Below are 24,188 nucleotides of genomic sequence, written 5' to 3'. Positions count from 1 at the left end.
AGCTCTAAGAAGGTGGGATCATTAATATGTTAATTAGTCCCTTTCTCCGCTCTCTGCACGGCGTGCCAGCGATATCCTCTTTCCTCTCCAGCCTAGCCGCGCTGCAATTCACGAAGCCTTAGAACGAATGCCGCAGACCCAGAAATGCCATAACATAAGACTGTTCACACCCTGGCAGATGGTTCCATGCAGTCCCAGTAAACCATCGTCTCTGTTTGTCTGTAGCCTACGATTCGATTTTATTATCGTGTCAGGCATCTTCAGAATGCCCAGTCCACATTGTATTTACTGTAACAAAATAAGATAATCGTGTCTATACATGCACACATACATACAGTGCCTTCGGAAAGTATTCAGGCCCCTTGACTTTTTCCACATTTAGTTACTTTGCAGCCTTATTCTAAAAGGGATTAAATAAAACATTTCCTCAGCAATCTACACACAATACCCCATAATGACAAAGGAAAAACAGGGTTTTAGAAATGTTTGCAAATGTATATACATATAAAAAAAACTGAAATACCTTATTTACATAAGTATTCAGACCCTTTGCTATGAGACTCAAAATTGAGCTCAGGTGCATTTGGTTTCCGTTGATTATCCTTGAGATGTTTCTACAACTTGATTGGAGTCCACCTGTGGTAAATTCAATTGATTGGACATGATTTGGAAAAGGACACACCTGTCTATATAAGGTCCCACAGTTGACAGTGCATGTCAGAGCAAAAACCAAGCCATGAGGTTGAAGGAATTGTGAAACAGGATTGTGTCGAGGCACAGATCTGGAGAAGGGTCCAAAAAATGTCTGCAGCATTGAAGGTCCCCAAGAGTACAGTGGCCTCCATCATTCTTAAAAGGAAGAAGTTTGGAACCAACAAAACTCTTCTTAGTGCTGGCCGCCCGGCCAAACTGAGCAATCGGGGGAGAAGGGCCTTGGTCATGGAGGTGACCAAGAACCCAATGGTCACTCTGACAGAGCTCCAGAGTTCCTCTGTGGAGATGGAGAACCTTCCTGAAGGACAACCATCTCTGCAACACTTCACCAATCAGGCCTTTATGGTAAAGTGGCCAGACGGAAGCCACTCCTCAGTAAAAGGCACATGACAGCCCGCTTGTCCGATGAAACCAAGATTGAACTCTTTGGCCTGAATGCCAAGCGTCACGTCTGGAGGAAACCTGGCACCATCCCTACGGTGAAGCATGTTGGTGGCAGCATCATGCTGTGGGGATGTTTTTCAGCGGCAGGGACTGGGAGACTAGTCCCTGCTCTAGAGCGCTCAGGACCTCAGACTGCGGCGAAGGTTCTCCTTCCAACTGGACAATGAACCTAAGCACACAGTCAAGACAACGCAGGAGTGGCTTCGGTCCAAGTCAGAGCCCGGACTTGAACCTGATCGAACATCTGTGGAGAGACCTGAAAATAGCTGTGCAGCGACACTCCCCATCCAACCTGACACAGCTTGAGAGGATCTGCAGAGAAGAATGGGAGAAACTCCCCAAATACAGCTGTGCCAAGCTTGTAGCATCATACAAAAGAAGACTCAAATCAAATCAAATAAAAATGTATTTGTCACATACACATGGTTAGCAGATGTTAATGCAAGTGTAGCGAAATGCTTGTGCTCTAGTTCCGACCATGCAGTAATATCTAACAAGTAATCTAACCTAACAATTTCACAACAACTACCTTATACACACAAGTGTAAAGGAATGAATAAGAATATGTACATACAAATATATGAATGAGTGATGGCCGAATGGCATAGGCAAGATGCAGTAGATGGTATAGAGTACAGTATATACATATGAGATGAGTAATATAGGGTATGTAAACATTATATAAAGTGGCATTGTTTAAAGTGGCTAGTGATACATTTACTTTATTATTAAAGTGGCTCGGGTGGTTGTTGTCCTTGATGATCTTTTTGGCCTTCCTGAGACATCGGGTGGTGTAGGTGTCGTGGAGGGCAGGTAGTTTGCCCACGGTGATGCGTTGTGCAGACCTCACTACCCTCTGGAGAGCCTTGCCATGGTCTGGGTGGAGCAGTTGCCGTACCAGGCGGTGATACAGCCCGACAGGATGCTCTCGATTGTGCATCTGTAAAAGTTTGTGAGTGTTTTTGGCGACAAGCCGAATTTCTTCAGCCTCCTGAGGTTGAAGAGGCGCTCCTGCGCCTTCTTCACCACGCTGTCTGTGTGGGTGAACCATTTCAGTTTGTCCGTGATGTGTACGCCGAGGAACTTAAAACTTCCCAGCTTCTCCATTACTGTCCCGTCGATGTGGATAGGGGGCTGCTCCCTCTGCTGTTTCCTGAAGTCCACGATCATCTCCTTTGTTTTGTTGACATTGAGTGTGAGGTTATTTTCCTGACACCACACTCCGAGGGCCCTCACCTCCTCCCTGTAGGCCGTCTCATTGTTGTTGGTAATCAAGCCTACCACTGTAGTGTCGTCTGCAAACTTGATGATTGAGTTGGAGGCGTGCATGGCCACGCAGTCATTGGTGAACAGGGAGTACAGGAGAGGGCTGAGAACGCACCCTTGTGGGGCCCCATTGTTGAGGATCAGCGGGGTGGAGATGTTGTTACCTACCCTCACCACCTGGGGGCGGCCCGTCAGGAAGTCCAGGACCCAGTTGCACAGGGCGGGGTCGAGACCCAGTGTCTCGAGCTTAATGATGAGTTTGGCGGGTACTATGGTGTTAAATGCTGAGCTGTAGCCAATGAACAGCATTCTTACATAGGTATTCCTCTTGTCCAGATAGGTTAGGGCAGTGTGCAGTGTGATTGCGATTGCGTCATCTGTGGACCTATTAGGGCGGTAAGCAAATTGGAGTGGGTCTAGGGTGTCAGGTAGGGTGGAGGTGATATGGTCCTTGACTAGTCTCTCAAATCACTTCATGGTGACAGAAGTGAGTGCTACAGGCGGTAGTCATTTAGCTCAGTTACCTTAGCTTTCTTGGGAACAGGAACAATGGTGGCCCTCTTGAAGCATGTGGGAACAGCAGACTGGGATAAAGATTGATTCAATATGTCCGTAAAGGCTATAATCGCTGCCAAAGGTGCTTCAACAAGGTACTGAGTAAAGGCTCTGAATACTTATGTACAAGATTTTTATTACATTTTATAAAATTAAAAATAAAATGTTTTTGCTTTGTCATCATGGGGTATTGTGTGTAGATTGATGAGGGAAAAAAACGATTTCATAAATTTTAGAATAAGGCTGTAACGTAACAAAATGTGAAAAAAGTCAAGGGGTCTGAATACTTTCCGAATGGACTGTATATATAAACATACGTTCATACAGCAGTGAAAAACAATTGAGAAAACAAAACAAAAACATTTCAAGTTTACAACTTATCTTGTCGAAGCATTGGAGATAAAATTTGCAACCAAGAATAGCCATTCAAATTTTTCTTCATATCTAATCAAGAATAGTTCCTGGTTTCTTTGCAACATTTTATCAAACAGTTTAACTCTCAAATCATCATATAAAGTACAATGAAATAAAAATGGCGGGTTCATTCTCGACCTGCCCTAAATATAAGACAGTACATAGTCGCTCTTCTTCATCTATGGCGTTGAACCTACCTACTTGCCAAAGGAAGTAACCCGGTTCTCAACTGGGCACAAAAGGACCTTTGGTTTCTGGTTAGGTGAGGGGTGACATTAAGTTCTGGATCGTAGCTGTTTCTGATACGGTTGTATGTGCTGAGTTTTGGTTTTAGCCATATGTCAGTTGACCGATTTTCTTTGTAGCTTAGGGTTAACTTGCACCGAGCTGTCTGTTTAAACTACTAGAATACAGCTCAGAAATCCATGCATACCCCACAAGACATGTCATTAGAGGTCTCTTCACAGTCCCCAAGTCCAGGACAGACTATGGGAGGCGCACAGTACTACATAGAACCATGACTACATGGAACTCTATTTCACATCAGGTAACTGATGCAAGCAGTAGAATCAGATTTTAAAAAACGGATAAAAATACACCTTATGGAACAGAGGGGACTGTGAAGAGACACACACACAGGCACAGACACAATCATACACACACACATGATAACATACACACTATACACACGTACACATGGATTTTGTCTTGTAGATATGAGGCAGTATAGTAGTGGCCTGAAGGCACACACTTAATGTGTTGTGAAATCTGTTGTGAAATGTAATGTCATGTTTTTAACATTTGTATATGACTGCCTTAACTTTGCTGGTCTCCAGGAAGAGTAGCTGCGGCCTCGGCAGCAGTTAATTGGGATCCATAATAAATACAAATACAAACTTGTGTTTGATCCTATTGGCATTGCACTGTAACTTGTTTCTAAATATGTGTTGTAGATCAGATTCCTTAAATATAGTCTACGTGTATGAAATGACTGGGCTTCAATGGATCTCTGTGTTATATAACTCCAGGGCCAGGGGTTTATTCATGGGACTGACCAAGTGTAATAATGTCATTCCAATGGATTTATCTTTAGGTGGAGGTTAATGGGGTAGGCATATTGGAAGGCAATAACAGGCCCATGGCAGGATAGTTTGGCCAGCCGTTTTAGATTAGTCAACTCTCATCAAGTCTCAACACTGATAGATAATTGGCTGGCTGGGGTTATTAAGACAGAGGGACTACAGCAGGCTTCTCTAACGCCTGGTGTGACTAAACATCACTAGACAATGTTCTATTAGACGAAGCATTAATAGCTGATGCTGTTAACTTGGCATCCGGGGATTTGATGGAAGTTCCTTTGCCGCTACCCATAAGAAATCCAATCAAAATGGTATTTTCTTTTTTCTTCTATTTTCTAGAAAATATGTACTGTTTATTTTCCCTCTCTCTGTTTTCCTCTGAAGTTTTGTGAAAATTCATCACACGTTAATTATGTGTGAGAAAAAAAGCAAAGCAGGGTTTTTTTATGGTGTGAACATGCCAAGGGGTCAAGGCAGGGCAGTAGATCCCGCCCACTCAGGCCATACTTAATAATGACTCTCACTTTGAACCCACTTACTGTCTGGAAGGTTGATTGACAGATAGTGTCTATGGTGTCGGGGGTGAACAAGCCCCTCTGGACCACGAATGGAGTTACAGAGCAGTGGCGGCTAAATTACACCTTAGGAAGGACCTCTGGCTCAGAGAGAGCGAGGGAGGGAGGGCTGATGAATGAAGAATGGATGTGAGATGAGAGGCAGAGGTTGAACCGTGTGGGTCCACAGAGCACATAGAAGATGAGAGGAATGAGTAACACACCAGGCAGATCGCTCAAGAGTGACTCCGAAATTGGACGTCTATTCATGTCCTGGATAGAGGGGACATGGATAGGGGCAATTGTGAGGGCTAGTTGGCTTGGGTTTTACTAGGGCGTTGTGGATGGGAATAATCCAGTAATCCCATGACTCCGGATCATGTTTAATCCCAGTGGTGGAAACTCATTGTTAATTTTTTTGTTTTAATCCTATCCCAAACCTTCACCCATAACTTAACCATTCGGAATGAATGCCTGACCGTTATGTTTTAACCCCTATCCCAAACCTTAACCCTTAATCCAATGACTCCAGATCAGAAGGTTGCCCGTTCAATCCCAGTGGTGGAAACCAATTTTTTGTTTTTGGGTTTTGACCCTATACCAAACGTTAACTCTTAATGTAACCATTTTGATTGAATACCTAGCCTTGATGTTTTAACATTATCCCAAACCCTATCCTAAGCTAAGTTGGTAGACCACGGCATTTGTAAAGCCATGATAGTGGGTTCGATTAGGGGACCACCCGTATGTAAAATGTATGCACGCATGACTGTTGGTCGCTTTGAAGAAAAGTGTCTGATGAATGGCATATAACCCAGGGTGTCAGAAACACTTAGTCATTTGATGTTAGGATCATCTTCAAAATGTGATGTGTGGATGAACGTCTAATTCTGCGGTGAGACTCTAAGAGCTTGTTGACACATACTGAGTAACGCACACACACACACACACACACACACACACACACACACACACACACACACACACACACACACACACACACACACACACACACACACACACACACACACACACACACACACACACACAGATTTCATGGAGTGATGAGACCCAGCATGAAACCATTAGATACACAGTCCTAATCAGTCACTATTAGCATTTCATCATTCTCACATAGTGTTTATCAGTCATACGCAATCATTCACTAATACACATTTAGAAAATGTATGCATATACAGTACAGTCCATTTAATCACCTCTGCACACACCTAGTAATAAACACACACATTTCCATACACATTCCACACACATACGCGCGCACACACACACACACACACACACACACACACACACACACACACACACACACACACACACACACACACACACACACACACACACACACACACACACACACACACACACACACACACAAACATCGAGTGCCTGTCTGCTTCTCTGATTCGGAGAACCTCCAATAACAGGCGGTGCAGTCTGAATAGCCCCAGAGGACCAGAGGACTATGAGAGGCCTCACATCCCTTCTGTGAGATCCCTCGAGAGGGAGGAAATCCACAGCTCACACCCTTCATGTGAGAGGGTGGATCTGTGTGTCTTTACCAAGTATACTGTACACACACACACACAGAGGTACATTCTCAAAAGGCACGCGCACACACACACACACACACACACACACACACACACACACACACACACACACACACACACACACACACACACACACACACACACACACACACACACACACACACACACACACACACACACACACACACACACACATCGGTTTCTTCATAGTCCAGAGCAGGAATCCTCCCTGAGCAGCCACTCAAAGCAAATCATTTCACCAGAGAGAACGTAAGCCTGAAATACAGACGGTACAGACGATATCCTGCTGTGTCCCACCATTGTGTCTAAATGGCGGAGCAGGGCACTAGTATAACATGTAACTGAACATCCTCTAACTAGCTGCCTCTCATACCTCCTCCGTCACTCAGATAGAAGAGGGGTATGGAGGGATGGTCTGTAAACCTGTTTCAGGTCCCTGTGGCGTCATTAAGGCAGATAAATGCTCTCGGTTCAGTCCAGGCTGTTTGTCAGCCCCTCTAAGAAGGGGTGAAGTATGGAGAAGCTATAAAGCCCAATTAGTGTGTGGAAGGACAGAGTAACGGCCTTGTGACTGTCCTCGGGAGCCCCGCTCTGACACCTCACAGGCTATACACTAACACAATCAGGAAGTGGAATGGAGGTAGAACTGCAATGGCGGTAGAGCTATGGTGAAGGGAGCAACCAGGCAGCTCAAAACCGCTACTGAGTCAAAGTGGTTTGTTTGTGACACTCCACCATTTTCCAGTATTTTTACTTCATGAGAAACCCTCCTATGCATGCATCCAAATGTTAAAGAGAAATAGGCCACATGGTTTCCTCTGAGACACCAATTCTCACTGTGACACACACACACACACACACACACACACACACACACACACACACACACACACACACACACACACACACACACACACACACACACACACACACAACTCTCTCTTTCTGACAGTGATGTTTTGGTTTTGGGTGGCATTTAGTTTCTGGGCTGCACAAGATGCTTCATAAATGAATGATGAGTAAATCTGTGAAGTGTGAATAATTGATGGCAGCAGAGGTAACAAACAAAGGACTGCTGTTATTATTAGTTAATAAGACACTGTAGATACTCACTAACGATACCTCATTATCTCACACCCTACCTACTCGTCCTCCGTGTTTGGAAGGCAGGATAGCAGGCTAACAGGATACACATTGCATACTAAAACACTGTCCAATCCCTCCAGGCCTATGTGACTCTCCCTACCTGGGAGACGTGCCGTTGCCTAGCGCACGGTAATTACATCCCACGCTAACAAATTATTAGCCGATGATGGATAGGTTAACACGCTTACTTACTCATGCCTCAATGCTAGCTGATAAGATATGACCCATATAGGTGTCATATATACCTGATATACGCGGTGCCCGTATATGTGTGTGTCGTTACAGTGGGTGGTGACTGTCACAGTGTTAAGGGCTGGTGTTTTATGGACAATGTCTATCTATAGATAAGCGATGATTAAGTGGTTCAACTGATTCACTAATGTGGTCCGTAGGGTGGCTCAGTGGCGGTGGTGGAGGTGGTGGTGGTGTGTCGTAGGTCTGACCTGAGGAAAGGACATCTGGCTGGGGTCTCTATGCAATATTTTACCCTCCCATCCTCCATCAACTGTCTCTGTGGGGCCACCCACAGACCTCCTTTTACAACTAGAATAAAGCAATTACGATACACTGAGGCAAAACAAAACCTTTGCTCACAGAGCTGAGAGCAAAACAATAATATTAATGTATGTTTTCCAATATCGGCATAATTTCTCTCGTTATCATTTGTTATGAATATATAATATATGTATGTATATATATATATATATATATATATATATCTGTGTGTTTGTCGTCTTTTTGGGCTTGATGCAATGGTGAGGGGGAGGAGGGGAAGGGTTCTTGTTTTGTGGTGGGGTGTTGGGATGATGGGTGGTACAGGGGTACAGGGGTGGTACAGGGGTTCAGGGGTTGGGGTAGTGATTGCCATGGCTGCAGCTGGGGCTGAGTAATTGCCTGTCTTGGTGGGAGCGTGTTCTGGAGCTAAAGTCGAGTGCTTTCTTCCTGATGTATAGCTCATTTGGATTCCGCCAGCCTTCCGCCAGCCTTGGGGCTGTATTATTCATGCCTTGGCAGATAGCACTCACTAAAAGCATTGGAATGGAGCCAGGTAGTGGTGGGGCGACACAGGAACACTTCACCTAGCAGCCTGGCAGAGGGAAAGAGAGAGGGGGCGGGAGAGGGAGGGAGAGGGAAGGAGAGGGAGAGGTGTATTGTTAGGAAAAGAGAGAGAGGAGAGTAGAGCGGTTGAGAAAGAGTTAGAGGGAACGGTAGAGAAATAGGATATGTAGAGAGAGAGAGAGAGAGAGAGGGCGAAAGACCTTAGAAAGGGATGAGAACAGGGTGTAGTGAACAAGCAGCCCTCAACCCCTCCACCCCCACCAGCGCAGCCACCCCACTGCCTCCTCCAGCGCAGCCACCCCACTGCCTCCTTGTGCAAATACAGATAAGGTCACGTTAATCATAATGCCACCTCCCTTTGAAAAATCACCCTCCATACAATCAACCCCCCGCTGTGAAGTATCTGGCGCTGAAATGGACATTTCCATATTTAATTGGCAGCTTTATTTTCCAGTAAGAGAGGGAGCGGGTGAGTGTGAGGCAGAACGAACAGAGGTGAAGAATCAGCTTACATGCAGGAGTGGCCAGTGCTCTGTGGACTGGCTCTGTGGACTGGCTCTGTGGACTGACTCTGTGGGGACTATTTTAGGGTTCCATATTTTTTATGGTGATAATCTTAGTTGGTATATTTCCTTCACTTGTTTTTTCTTTGTTTCATGTAACCACTGCCATTATTGAATAGTCAATGGTGGTGGAGTCAGCTCCCCTTGGTTTTCCGTCAACTACAGCACCGTTTTTCCTACAGCATGTTGTTCGTAATAAGCAAATCTTTTTTTTTTATATATATATATATATAAAACAACAACATAAGATACCTTCAAACACATTTCAAAACCTCGCCCCTCTAATATATTCTGCCACTCTCATCTATCCCCCCTCTTCCCTTTCTTCCTCTGCCATTTGTTTATTTTTTCCTTTTGTGCTTTCCTCCTCTTTGTTTAGTGGTGTGTTATTATGACAGTCAGTCAGGCTAGCTCCAGTACCTAGCGCTGCTCTAGCCTAGCGTTAGCTAGCGTGTGGTAAACAGGTGGTGTTTACGCTTCCTGCCTCAGCCTGCCTGCCTGTCCCCCCCCCCTTCCCGCTGGAAACACATCAAAGGGAATGAGAGATCATGTGTTGCGAGCCCAGCGCCAAGCAGCATGCCAGGGGGACCTGTGACGAGGAGCGAGGGGGCGCATGCCAGTCAGAGGCTTAGGGCCCTCAATCTCCTCTCCGGGCCGGGCACATCCTGACCTCCTACACATCCGCACCCCCCAACTATCTCCCTTGCCCCCAGCCCCCTAGCCTGCCATCCCTCCGCACGGCTGCCAACTAAATTACATCAATGTCAAGAGCCCTCCCCTGTCTCTGCTGGGGAAACGTACCAGGCCCAGCAAACAAGCCAACAGAACAGGCAGAGTCACAGCAGCCTAACACTAAAGGCTGGGTGGGTGGAAGTCAAGCTGGATCTTAGGTAGATAACTGTACACTAGTTATTTCAGATGGTGAGTATGGCACAGTTCCTGTACTATCATGGTGGGCCAGTGATATTTTAGGGCTTGTTCAGTTCACTCGTGTTTTTTTGTGCTGCTAATCCTAGATGGACTGAGGCTCTGGTGAATAGGTATGGCCATCTCTGTGCATGGCTGAACCCTATCTCAAACAAACTTTCAAAAACATTTGTGACATGATATGATTGCAGTATGAACTCCACTAATGTAACAAACCCAGTGTAGTTAATACAGATGGATAGAGTAGAGGGGGAGGGTGAACCTTCTCCAAGATGGCCGCAGGGCTCTGCAGCTTCTCTCTGTGTCTCTCCCCATGTTGAAGTGATTGATTGAAGTAATTATGTGAGTGGAGAGGATCCTTACCTGGGTGATTCAGGAGTGAATTTAGCTGTGGAATGACAAATGGGTGCAATACAGTATATGAGTAGAACCACAGGCCTGATTAGTCCACCTCGTATAGAAATTAGACTCGAAATCATGCAAATGATCTTATTTATATCAACAGAGATGCATCTACCGAAGTCATTTCCTATGCTGGTCACTCCCTCCATACAGTCTGTTTTACTGGTGTGTATAACCCTGTGGCGGTCTGTAGATGGACTAATGGATTCAGTGATGGTGATGGACAGCTATAACCTCTGGTCAGTCCCAGGCATGTGAATGTGTTAGACACACTCTCCCCCTGGAGCCCTATTTCTCTATCCCCTCAGTGAGGCCATGATCACTGGGCCTGAGACCGACAGACAGACACGTCTGTGTCTGATGGGGGTGATATGGCTTAGAGGGGCCCTAGGAGAGGCTATGGGGCTACTGGTTGGGCTCCTGGGGTAGAGGATAAGGAGCTGGGGCTGGGTGGGGAGCACCCATAGGGCTGCTGGTAGACAGGCTACTGACCCTCAGTGTCATTCTGTCAGGTTTCGATGGCAGGGCTGAGGCTGGGTCTGGGGCAATGGGCAGGGGTAAAGGCAAGGGTAGATTGAAGGACTAGAGGCAATGACTGGTGCTGAGAAGAGGCCAGGTAAGGGGCTGAGGCAGAGGAAGGCACTGGGGCTGCCTGTCAGGCTGACTTGATGATGGGAGCCGGGTATCTGCAGGGGTTTGATTCCTCTGGCTTTCTCTTCACTCTACTGCACCGGCTGTCTCCTGTTACAGCCCATAACGCTGCAGTGGAAAACACGAGGGACTTGGTGTTATTGATGTTTTACAATACCACCTCTGTAATGGCAGTGTTTACAAATGATACAATAGTGTGTGTGTTGTATTATTCAGATATCACATTGTATGAGCTCTAATTTACTGGGGAGGTTTTACTAGTGAAAGTGCCATGTTAAGAAGCAAGAGAACAGTTAGCCTGAACCACACAGCTTTTGTTCTTTTCTTTGGAGGGGAGAAGACTGTAGGGTCTCTCTCTCTCTCTCATACTCATTCCCTCTCTCTCTCTCTCTCTCTCTCTCTCTCTCTCATACTCATTCCCTCTCTCTCTCTCTCTCTCTCTCTCTCTCTCTCTTACTCATTCCCTCTCTCTCTCTCTCTCTCTCTCTCTCTCTCTCTCTCACACACACACACTCATTGTCCCTCTCTCTCTCTCTCTCTCTCTCTCTCTCTCTCTCACACACACTCACTGTCCCTCTCTCTCTCTCATACTCATTGTCCCTCTCTCACACACTCGTTGTCCCTCTCCCTCTCTCACACACTCGTTGTCCCTCTCCCTCTCTCACACACTCGTTGTCCCTCTCCCTCTCTCACACACTCGTTGTCCCTCTCCCTCTCTCACACACTCGTTGTCCCTCTCCCTCTCTCACACACTCGTTGTCCCTCTCCCTCTCTCTCACACTCGTTGTCCCTCTCTCTCTCTCTCTCTCTCTCTCTCTCTCTCTCTCTCTCTCTCTCTCTCTCTCTCTCTCTCTCTCTCTCTCTCTTGATTTCTCTATGTCCCTTTATCTCCGTTCAATTATCTTTCCCTCTCTCCACCTCTCACCCTCTCTTTCCTTCCCTTTCCATCTCTCTCCCTCATTCCATCCCCCATCTCGCTCTCTATTTCTCTCTGACAAGCTTCACGTCTGTGTGCGAGGATGGCAAATCCCTGTTGTATTTCTGGAGGATATCACCATGGAGACGGCGCTCTGCCACACGTGCCTATAGATCCTGTTAGATAGGGGCACAGCGAGAGGTGCATGACACTCCTCCAAGAAGGGGAGAGACAGAGAGAGAGAGAGAGAGAAAGGTAGAAAGCAGACAGGGGATGGTTGAAAGACGAAGAGAGAGACGTGAGAGAGAGAGAGACGTGAGAGAGAGAGAGAGAGAGAGAGAGAGAGAGAGAGAGAGTTAAAGCTATGTGAGTGCTGCAGCAGTCTCATCCCAGTGTCAGGGAGACAAATATCACATGATGCTAATGAGTGGCAAAATCTCGGCCCCCGCTGTGAACAGGCTTTAATATGACTGCTAATAAAGCTGCTGTGTAACACTGTCACATTCCTTCACACACTCACTGTCACCCACCTGGGATTACACACATTCAGACGCGCGTACACACAAACACGCATGGAATCTGATCACGACTCCATTTTGCTCCTCCCTTCCTATAAGCAGAAACTCAAACAGGAAGTACCCGTGCTAAGATTGTTTTGATCACGCGAACTGGGATATGTTCCAGGTAGCCTCTGAGAATAATGGTGACTGAGTTCATCAGGAAGTGTATAGGAGATGTTGTACCCACTGGGACTATTAAAACCTACTCAAAACAGAAACTGTAGGTAGATGGCAGCATTTGCGCAAAACTGAAAGCGTGAACCACCGCATTTAACCATGGCAAGGTGACTGGGAATATGGTCGAATACAAACAGTGCAGTTATTCCCTCCGTAAGGCAATCAAAAAGGCAAAACGTCAGTACAGAGACAAAGTGGATTCGCAATTCAACGGCTCAGACATGAGACATATGTGGCAGGGACTACAGACAATCACGGACAACAAAGGGCAAACCAGACACCAATGTCTTGCTCAAGTACAAGCTGAACACCTTCTTCGCCTGCTTTGAGGATAATACAGTGCCACCGACGCTGCCCACTACCAAGGATTTGGGGTCTCCTTCTCCGTGGCCGACGTGAGTAAGACATTTAAGCGTGTTAACCCTCGCAAGGCTGCCGGCCCAGACGGAATCCTTAGCTGCGTCCTCAGAGCATGCGTAGACCAGCTGGCTGGAGTGTTTACAGACATATTCAATCTCTCCCTATCCCAGTCTGCTGTCCCCACTTGCTTCAAGATGTCCACCATTGTTTCTGTACCCAAGAAAGCAAAAGTAACTGAACTAAATGACTATCGCCTCATAGCACTCACTTCTGTCATCATGAAGTGCTTTGAGAGGCTGGTTAAGGATCATATCACCTCCACCTTACCTGACACACTAGACTCACTTCAATTTGCTTACTGCCCCCAATAGATCCACAGACGATGCAATCGCCATCGCACTGCACATTTCCCTATCTCATCTGTACAAGAGGAATACCTATGTAACAATGCTGTTCATTGACTATAGCTCAGCATTCAACACCATAGTACCCTCCAAGCTCATCATTAAGCTCTGGGCCTTGGGTCTGAACCCCGCCCTGTGCAACTGGGTCCTGGACTTCCTGACAGGCCGCCCTCAGGTTTTGAAAGTAGGAAACAACACCTCCACTTCAATGATCCTCAACACAGGAGCCCCACAAGCGTGCTCAGCCCCCTCCTGTACTCCCTGTTCACCCATGACTGCGTGGCCACGCACTCCTCGAACTCAATCATCAAGTTTGCAGACGACACCACAGTAGTAGGCCTGATTACCAACAATGATGAGACAGCCTACAGGGAGGAGGTGAGGGCCCTGGCAGAGTGGTGCCAAGAAAATAACCTCTCACTCAATGTCAACAAAACAAAGGAGGTGATCGTGGACTTCAGGAAACAGCAGAGGGAGCAGCCCCCTATCCACATCGACGGGACCACAGTGGAGAAAGTGTTCCTCGGCGTACAGATCTGAAACGGTCCACCCACACAGACAGTGTGGTGAAGAAAGCGCAACTGCTCCTCTTCAACCTCAGGAGACTGAGGAAATTCGGCTTGGCCCCTAAAACCCTCACAAACTTTTACAGATGCACAATTGAGAGCATCCTGTCGGGCTGTATCACAGCCTGGTATGGCAACTGCACCGCCCGCAACCGCAGGGCTCTCCAGAGGGTGGTGCGGTCTGCCCAATGCATCACAGGGCGCAAACTACCTGCCCTCCAGGACACCTGCAGCACCCGAAGTCACAGGAAGGCCAAAAAGATCATCAAGGACATCAACCACACGAGCCACGGCCTGTTCACCCCGCTATCAAAACAAGCATTTCGCTACACCAGCAATAACATCTGCTAAATATGTGTATGTGACCAATACAATTTGATTTGATTTGAGTTAATTTGAAGTGCACACATGCACACACACAGACACACACACACTCAAACACACACATTAGGGACGCTTATTCATGACTCTGAGCTCTCTTACCAGATTTAACATTCCAATTTGTCTCTCTTCAACATCGACAAAGTGTTTTTCTAACGTTATTTGACTGGCCACTTGTTCCACTTTAGTTAAATGCATTTCATCCAGTCTCATGTGGATTTGAGGATGCTCTCTCAAAATACAAGGGAAAAATAAGTGGCTTTCTTGTTACACAAGGGTATGTTTTCCTTTGATAGCTGCCTCTCATACCAACACACACTTCTACTCTGCTGCCTGGCGAAAAAAAGACAGAAATAAATAACTTTCTGTCCTCCTCTCCTGACACAATTCCAACAGTATATATTTATTTAAATGGCACTTAATCACCTGTGGAAAGATAATTGCAGGACCCAGTTAGAGGGCTGACTGGGTCCTGCAACACACGTTCCCCAGTAGCAGGTCTGAGACAGTAGAAATGTGGCCAACTTCATGCTGTGAGAGAGCTGAGGAACGTGTGTGTGTGTTGTGTGTGTGTGTTGTGTTGTGTTGTGTTGTGTGTGCGTGTGCGTGTGCGTGTGCGTGTGCGTGTGTGTGTGTGTGCGTGTGCGTGTGTGTGTGTGTGTGTGCGTGTGAGAGAGAGAGAGGGCTCCTGTTCTTCTTGTGGGTTAGTGATAAGCTTCCCTGTGTCGGGGCAAACACACCTCTCACAGACACAACAACCTCACAACTCAGAAGTAGGAGTAGGCTACAAGTCACATCCTAGTTCTTTTAGTTGTCAACACGTTAATTAGTGGAATAAAGAGGCATTTGGAGATCATTCATAAAGTTGTTGGTGAATATTGAAATTAACTCTTTAAGTAGGAGAGGATTTTTTGGACCAACTGAGACATATTTGCAGTAGTAGTAGAACAGAACATTATGTAACAATGGAAACACTTGTGGTTTAATTGACCCCTTTTATGGACCAGGTAAAAACTACATCTAGGAATCTTTCTGATAAAAACAAGATCTAGTGATTTTAACCTCAATCCATTTGCTGAGTGTTTCAATACAATTAGCAGTACCGCAGAGATTGTGTATTGAAAAGTGATTCAGGTGAAAACACATGAAGGCCTGTCATGGAGTGAGCTTTAGCACATTAAGCACAGACACACAGCACCTCTATCAGGGTACTGCATTGCAAGGACTGCCTCATCGCTAAAACCCAGCTGGACAGACAGTGTGGTGAGCAATGGAAGCTGAGCGGAGAGCGGGATGAATTTCAACAGCTCCCTCTCCCTCCCTCCCTCCCTCCCTCCCTCCCTCCCTCCCTCCCTCCTCCCTCCCTCCCTCCCTCCCTCCCTCCCTCCCTCCCTCCCTCCCTCCCTCCCTCCCTCCCTCTCCCTACCACTCACCTATCCTCCCCGCCAGGCTGGCTGCTTGGCAGTACGTATCCTGCTGGGATACGCCCTTGATTTATTTGGAGGGGCTCTGGACTGGGCCAGGATGAGTGGCATTTTAATGTGCTTTTGAGATGTTTGGTCACAAGCACTATTGATCAGAGTACTCAGTAACCCCCATTCTGCCCCCCTCCACACCTCAACCCCCACCCCGGAGAGAGGCGCCAGGCCTGCAGGAGCCTGCAGGGCTGTCAGGCAGGGAATGAGTTTTCGTGTGAGCTTAGATTAATGAAATGAGGCCCTGTGTGTGGGTGCAGGGGTCAGGCTATTAAGTAATCCCTGGGCCTGCTGAGATTGAGGCTGTCTGCCAGTTGGGCCCGACGCTGACTGAGTGATGGACACCCGCTCCTTTTGGGCTGTGGGGATAAAACATGTGTATGGGAAACATGTGTGTGTGGAGGGAGGGAGGTAGATCAGCAAGTCGGTGCGCCCTCGCAATTCAGAGACAAGTAAACAGTGCTAAGAGGTCCACAGTGAACATTCTGCAGTCAACCAAAATACCCAGTTCTCCACCAATTTAAGAAATGATGCTTATGTATTAACAGCACCTCCCTGACCTCAAGTGGTGGAGGCTTCAGAGAGGTGCCACATCCGCTCTGAGATGCCCAAGACAGAACGCCTCCACCGACTATAATAACTGCTGATATCAATTTACTACTCGGCACCTTCAATTTAATGCTCTCTATTTGTTCACATTAGAACCTATTTTGGGCTGAGTGAGGAGGGAGAAAAACTCTGGGCTTTTGTGAAGGGGAATCAGGGACATTTCACTGCTCAGTTGCCTCTGACTAAGCATGCCTGAAATCTGTCGGACTCTGTTAGCTATGCAAAGGGAAAGGATCACTGCCGCTACTTCACTAATGTGCATGACATGGGGAGCTAACTTTAGTAGAGAGGAGTATCAGCAACTCTTGGAGGAAAATTGAATTTAACAAAAGCTTCTTTCATTATTAGAAGTAGAAACCAATTGTTTTGGCTTTCACACCGACTCTGTTACCTACCAGCATAGAGCACTGATCTGCTTGGAACCTAAACCACATTGTCTCACTGATATCATTGGGACCCTGTCCGTGTTGAATTTTTTTGAAAGAGGGGTTGGGTGCCACGTGTTAACACTCATGCACATACACACGCACACATAAACACACACACAGAGACCTGTATCGCCCCCAGACTCCCCATGGTTTGATGAGGGAAACGGATTAGGCTCCTGTGATCAATAGTCTGGGCGAATACACAGATTATCAGATTATCAGATTAAAATGTGTCCCCTGCTGACAAGGGGACCAGGAGAATACAGTTAAACCCAGGTGCCTCGGCAAGATTCAATGAATTATCTCTGATTATTCTGTTTTTCCCAATGACGATGATACAACAACGTACACGGCTGCAGTCGGTACAGAAGAGTCAGACAATGTCAGCTCAATAAACAATTTATAACCCAGGAATGTGATTATTTGTTTTAATCTCTTTGTTTTTAAATCACCCTGGCCTTAGAACCATACGAAACCTACGTTACGTATTTCTGAGGACTTCCAAGACGTATGATACCTACTAACGGTCTAGTTACTTCAGACAGAAGGGAAAGTAGGGAGGATGGTCGGGGAGGATGGGTCGGTGTAATCCGTGACCATCTTGCAATCCAAAGGTTGCGTGTTAAAGTCACGCCTGAGACAGCTGTAGAACTGGGCACAGACGTCAGTTCAACGTCTAGTTTTGAGTTACATTTGGTTGAGTTATCGACTAACGTTAATCCAACGTGAAAACAACATTTCACCATGTCATTGGATTTACTGTGTTCACCAGTATGTGGTTACATTTTAGTACAAAACTCCAAACTGGTCACACTTCTTACGCAGCCAGTCTTTCATTCAGAATGTGTCATTGTGCGTTCATTTGGATTTTAAACATCTCTCACCACACAGCCATTGATTCAAAATAGGAGTTTATTGTGAAATGTAATGAGAACATTGGTTTAATCACCAAAACACAACATAGTGATATATTTTCAATTGAGTAATTTTGACTACCAGTTAATCCAATAGCAAACAATGTAATATACTGTACATATTTCAAATCTCCCTTAGAAGTGCTGAAAGTAATATGCTACAGTACTGTAAATTACAGTTTTCACTTTAGGCAATACACTTACATTATCCAACACGATTTACCGAAAATCTATAATTTCCATAACATCTATCCAATGTGTAATCAAAGGTGTGGTCAATGAAGACATCCTCTACAATTATTCATTTTTGACATAATTACAACATAGGTGTACTGTTTGTAGTCAAATGTAAGACATTAAATGAAACAAATTAAATGAAAATGTAAAAAAAGTTTAGCGCACATTAGTTTGCATCAAGCCTTTCTTGAGCATTTGGCCATAAATTCTCATCCACATCAGTGAATGTCTTCAGAAAAAAACCTTTTGGCATGGCGAATCCAAGCTTGACATTGGTTTGCATTGATGTCGTCGCATGCCTCATCCATGGCCAGGAAGGTGGCAAGCTCATTGGGATGTCGATCGTACACCTTCCACACTGAAAAAAATAATCCTCAATAGGGTTGAGGAAAGGAGAGTATGGGGGCAGGTATAGGGTCACGAATCGGGGATGGGACCGAAACCATGCCCGAACCACCTCTGCTAGGTGGAACCTGACATTGTCCCACACAATGACATAGGTCAACTCCTTCACCTTGAAAGGACTGCTCAATGTCAATGAGGGACACTATGAGGTGTGTAGCATTGTAGGATCCAAGTAATGGCCTACATCTTACCACACCATCTTCAGAGATGGCTGCACACATGGAGACGTTTCCTGCACGTTATACAGGCACTTGGACATCCTCCAGTTAGCCAATGAGTTTCCGCCCACGGCCCAGAGTTTTGGCCAGGTTGGAGCTCGCTTCATCAACAAAGATATTCTTGTGATGGTTCACAGCAGCATCAAGCACCATCACCCTTCAAAAATATATTTTGGGGAGTTATTTCTACAGTATAGTTTCAATATGGTATTGTGAAATAGCATGTGCATTAATAGTAACAGTAACACAGTATATAGTGCTGTACCTGAACATACCCGCAGTACCCGCACCCGGTCGTTGTTTCTCTCAAAAGGCACCAGGTAAATGTGTTTCAAAGTTACCTGGTGCCTCTTCAAAAGGCTGGCGATTGTTGGTAGGCTGATGGATGCCACATTGCCAAAGGTGTCATTGTTCTCTTTAATGGCCTGTTTTATTTTGGACAGCCATACTTGGCGAAATGTTCTCATGATCGTATTGACAGTTGATCTTCAGATTGGGGTGAACTAATCTGGCAGCTTCTGCCATGGTCAGGCCTCTGTTTACCACATGGTCAACGACGATGACCCGGACTTCATTAAACACAACAGTTCCCTGCTGTCTGCCTCTCTCTCTCTGATGTGCACCTCTTTGACGGGGCCCATGCCCCCAAATTGACCTCTTTGTCGGGGCCCATGCCCATCTCTTTGACCTCTTTGATGGGGCCCATGCCCACCTCTCTGACAGGCTCCTTGTCCACGAGCTCTTTGATTTCTTCCTCTCCCTTGCTGTCTATCCTGCTCCATGTTGAAAGAAATTGCAGGTGTTCACACACACCCTTTTCTATGGTGACCAATTGTGGTTACCACTATGTGAAACCAATTAGCAATAACGAGTAGTCATTATGTTGTCATTACGGTTATCATGTATCATACATGTAATTTAGATGTTTATACTTTACAAACATATGTTTTATTCCTGTAGTTTTCAAAATCCATTTATAGTAGACAAACCAGTTGAAAATCTATAGGTTTACCAAACGGTTAAGTGATTAACCATTAAGCGCAGTTGGATTAAGTGATGGTCAAATGTATTTAAACTAATGAGAAAATAATCATATGAAAAGAACTGTGAGCATTGCATTGTGAAAGGCAATTACTTTATATGAAAGGTATTTCTAGATGAAACACTGATTAGGTTTGATGAAAAAAGTTACTGTGTGATTTTGTGTGTCAATAGAAAATGTGCTTAACGTTTCGAAAAAACAGCCTTTTTGATGATCTGTTTTGAGTTTTGTACTATGAGTTGTGAAATTTTACCACATACTTTTGAAAATAGTACCAAGCCGATATAAAAAAAATCTGTACGTTTAAAATACTAAATGCCCTTACGTTGATGACAAATCCAATTAGTTTCCCACGTCATCACATACATTTTTGGGGTTGAAATAATGTGGGAAAAAATTATATTCAACCAGTTTTTGCCCAGTGGACTTCCCCAACCCTTATTCTAAACTTAACCCAATTTACCTATCCTGCTACCCAAATTCACCTTTGCTTTTTTTGTTCTTCCCCATAATTATCCTATGTTGTTATGGCACACACGCAACCTGGTCTCAGAGAAAGACGTATCATATGTCCTCCAAAACATATGATAAGTTACATCATCCAATTTGTATGCTATTGTACGCCTGTGTAATAAGTATCAAATCTAATTCTCTTTGTCACATGCGCCAAATACAACAGGTGTATGTATACCTTACTGTGAAATGCTTACAAGACTTAATCAAAAATGTAGACTTTTAGCAAAATAGTAAGTAACAAAATATTTGCAAAATAAAAACAATTATTATAATAATAATTATAAGTGACACAATAAATAACAATAACGAGGCTATAGACAGGGGGTACCGGTATGAACTATATGTCCTATAATTCATATGACATATACAACACTATTCCATTCATAATGTATCCTAACGTTACGTAATATATTATATAAAATGTGGTCCATAGATTTACGTACAGAATAATATGAATTTCCCGGAGACCACGTTGTTCTCTTTATCTCAAGAAATTCCTCCTTGTAATTGTAAACCAAGCAAAGGAGAGCAATTAGAATGTAATTACACAATTGTGAATGATTATGGGCACGATTAGTGCTCTGTTCATAAAACGTTGATTTCACTTTCTCTCTGGTGCCAAAAACAAAGCCCTTCAGCAGAGCAATGGGTTTATCTTAGATCTGTTCTGCAGCGAGAAAGCGTCACAACATTCAACACCTTGCGGCGTTGTGCTGCAGTTGTGTTCTATTGTGTTTTGTAATGTTCTCTCCAAAAGTGTTTTAATCTGTAAATAGCCAGCTGGGCAGTGTGCTGGACCAGTGACATAGTCAGCACCAGAGCTAGTGTATTGTGTTAGCTTAGCCACTAGCCAGCCACTAAGCCAGGTGATATGGAGTTTTGGGTCTGGTGGCTAAGCGCTAATGGCTCCTGTCTTATCTGTTCCCTGCAGTGTGTACGGCTGCCCCCTGGCCAAGAAGAGGAAAACACTGGACAGACAGCCTCTGGAAGCCCTGGAGGTGCTGGAGCCCTTACTGGAACCGTTGGAGACAGACCCTAAGAGTAGACCCGTCATAACCCACATGGACAACTCCACTAGGGAGGAGAGCTACGAGACAGACGGAACAGTGGAGATGGATGATAGAGAGGAGGAGTTGGAGGAGGGAGTAGAGGATGGGGGAGATGAGGAAGAGGAGGTAGAGGAGGAGGAAGAGGAGGGATACTTGGAGGACAATGAGGAACAGATGGAGCAGGAAGAAGGAGAGGTGGAGAGAGGGGAGGGAGAGGCGGAGGAGGTAGAGGTGGAACAAGAGGAAGAGGAGGACCGAGTACAAGAGGAGGAAGAAGAGGAGGAGGAGTATGAGGAGGAGTATGAGGAGCAGAGTCAAGGCCAAGGTGAGATGTCTTTATTTAATCCTTTGATACACCAAGACATATTAGAATGTTTTTTTTTCAAAGTAATGTAAATGTCTGAGTTGCTATGGTCTACGTTGCGGAACGGTTTGTCTTGAATATACAGTATACTGTATATGCAGTATAGTAAGGCAATAAATGCATGCAATGATACTTTTGTCTGCATACTGGGAATTTAAATGTGATACAATTCTACATAACAAAACACAAACTAAATCCCAAGCCTGTCCCAGAACTTAGAATATATTATTCTGTTCACATTCCTTTGATCTTTGTTTGTTTCATCCGTTTGACTGGTTTATTTATTTGTTTGTTTGAGCGTTTGCTTTTCTTCCAACTTATGTGATGACTATAGCTACCTGAAACAGAATTTGTAGTGCTAGATCAAACCTGGTTACCTGGAATAGAGAGATGGTTTGGCAGCGAAGGCAATTTTCTTCGGGAGCAGCTCAGTTCTGTCATTTGAGGTTTGTTTGGGCCATTTGCCATTACCTTCAGGGCTATCTCAGTCACAGGCTAAAAGCTGTGCTGGCGCTGTCTCTCACACACAGACCCTGTGAAAATGGCAGTTTGTCAATGGCTCCACAGGGGCTGGATGGGAACACCCTGTCTCCAAAACACCTCATTCCAGAGATAAATGCCCTGAAATAGAGGATCAGGACTCAAAATGATGCAATGACAGAAACTAAACTATCATTCATGAATGTATTTTTTTGTTGATGTAATTTTCACAAGGCAGACAGTGTTTTCAGCACACGTGCTAAGTTTCACATGTACATTTTTCATATTTGTATTTGCCATTTTTTACCACTTCCAGCTACATCTGGTCCCCCCCATCCAGGGACCGACCCTGCTTAGCTTCAGAGGCAATCCAGCAGTAGGATGCAGGGTGCGATGTTGCTAGAATGAATGTGCCAAAACTTGCAAATGGAAAATAGCCAGCAAAGCAAAGGCCAGGGTACCTTAACCAAAGAGGGAAAATTCCAGAAAAGAAGGAGGCGTTTTATTTCATCATGATAACATAGAAAATGACGATTCTTTTTTTTGCGTCCATTAATTTGCTCTCGCGTTATTTAGTTTGGCTATGAATACTTTGGGGTGAGGATTCATTCACTAGAGGATTGCAACATATAGTAACACATTAGTCTACTAAATCCTTCTTTGAAACATTAACAAAGTGGACTCGCCGCCACAGTTTCGGTAAAAAGCTGAGGGATGGGACTGGAGAAATGCAAATACTGAAATCCACACTACACTATGGATGTAAGGACTGACCATCCATGATATCAAAATTGTATTTTCAACCATGTTTTTAGGCTAGACTGTGTTTGTTTACGTTTTCTTCCTTTACAAAGATTGGAGTAAAACAAGCTTATATTTTGGGTTCTGATGGGGTACAACAGTTGAACTAAGCTCATGAGGCCTTTATACATTATATTCTACAAGAATCAATGAGTGCATATCATTCATTTATAAGTCCAAGAATGGATATAGCAACAAATAATTGCCCCTTTAACAGGCATTGACCTTCATACAGCAGAACTAAGTTGCCATTTGAATGGGATCTATTTACCTGCCTCAAAGAAATGTATTCTGTCCACTGTTCCACGAATGTCCAGCAAACTCATTCACTTGTCCCGCATTTGGGCTTTTTAGATGTGGTCACCCTTATTCCACCGGTGGAAACATTGCTACTGCAACATGTTAACACCATCTTTTCACATGTGAGGAGAATAACATTATTTCAACCCCACATGTGAATCTACAATTCCACATGCGAAAGTGAGATTTTCAAGTCTGGAGTTGTCTTTCATGTGATCCTGCAAATTAGATTTTCACGTGATTGATTTTCAGATGTGAACTTGCAATCCACATGTGACAGTGAGATTTTCGCATGTGAAGTTTTGTTTAAATGTGAAACGACAAATGTGATTTTCACATGTGAAAGTTTTTCACGTGTGAAAATGCAAATTTCACGTTATTCTCCTCACATGTGAAGAAGTGGTGTTAACATGTACACTCAAAATGTGAAACATGTGAAAATGCAATTTTAAAATGCAAATTTCACATGTGAACCTGCAAATGTGAAGTTTTTTTTGTAAGGGTGCATGTATTTGTGTGAGAAAATACAAAAGCAGGAGTCCCACCACCTTTGCTTATAAGCATGAATAAGTTATGCTAGATATAGAGTAAAATATTCTATTTAAAATGACCTGCAACAA

General features: G+C 44.8%; 1 protein-coding gene across 7 annotated transcripts in view; it reads left to right on the top strand.

Moving 5' to 3' along the window:
- The window catches only part of LOC106610767 (myelin transcription factor 1-like protein), a 127,821-nt gene that overhangs the window by 55,065 nt on the left and 48,568 nt on the right, over window positions 1-24,188 (top strand). For all 7 annotated transcript variants that reach the window (XR_006770930.1, XM_045723410.1, XM_045723409.1 and 4 more), the window contains exon 6: window positions 21,506-21,948. Coding sequence is in view for 6 of the 7 variants with exons in the window: in XM_045723410.1 (XP_045579366.1) it covers window positions 21,506-21,948 (443 nt within the window). In the remaining variant the exon portion in view is untranslated. The remainder of the gene's footprint in view (window positions 1-21,505; window positions 21,949-24,188) is intronic.

This window comes from Salmo salar, chromosome ssa09, assembly GCF_905237065.1.
Source record: "Salmo salar chromosome ssa09, Ssal_v3.1, whole genome shotgun sequence".
In the NCBI taxonomy this organism is placed as follows: domain Eukaryota; kingdom Metazoa; phylum Chordata; class Actinopteri; order Salmoniformes; family Salmonidae; genus Salmo; species Salmo salar.
This window is presented reverse-complemented; position numbering and strand designations above follow the sequence as displayed.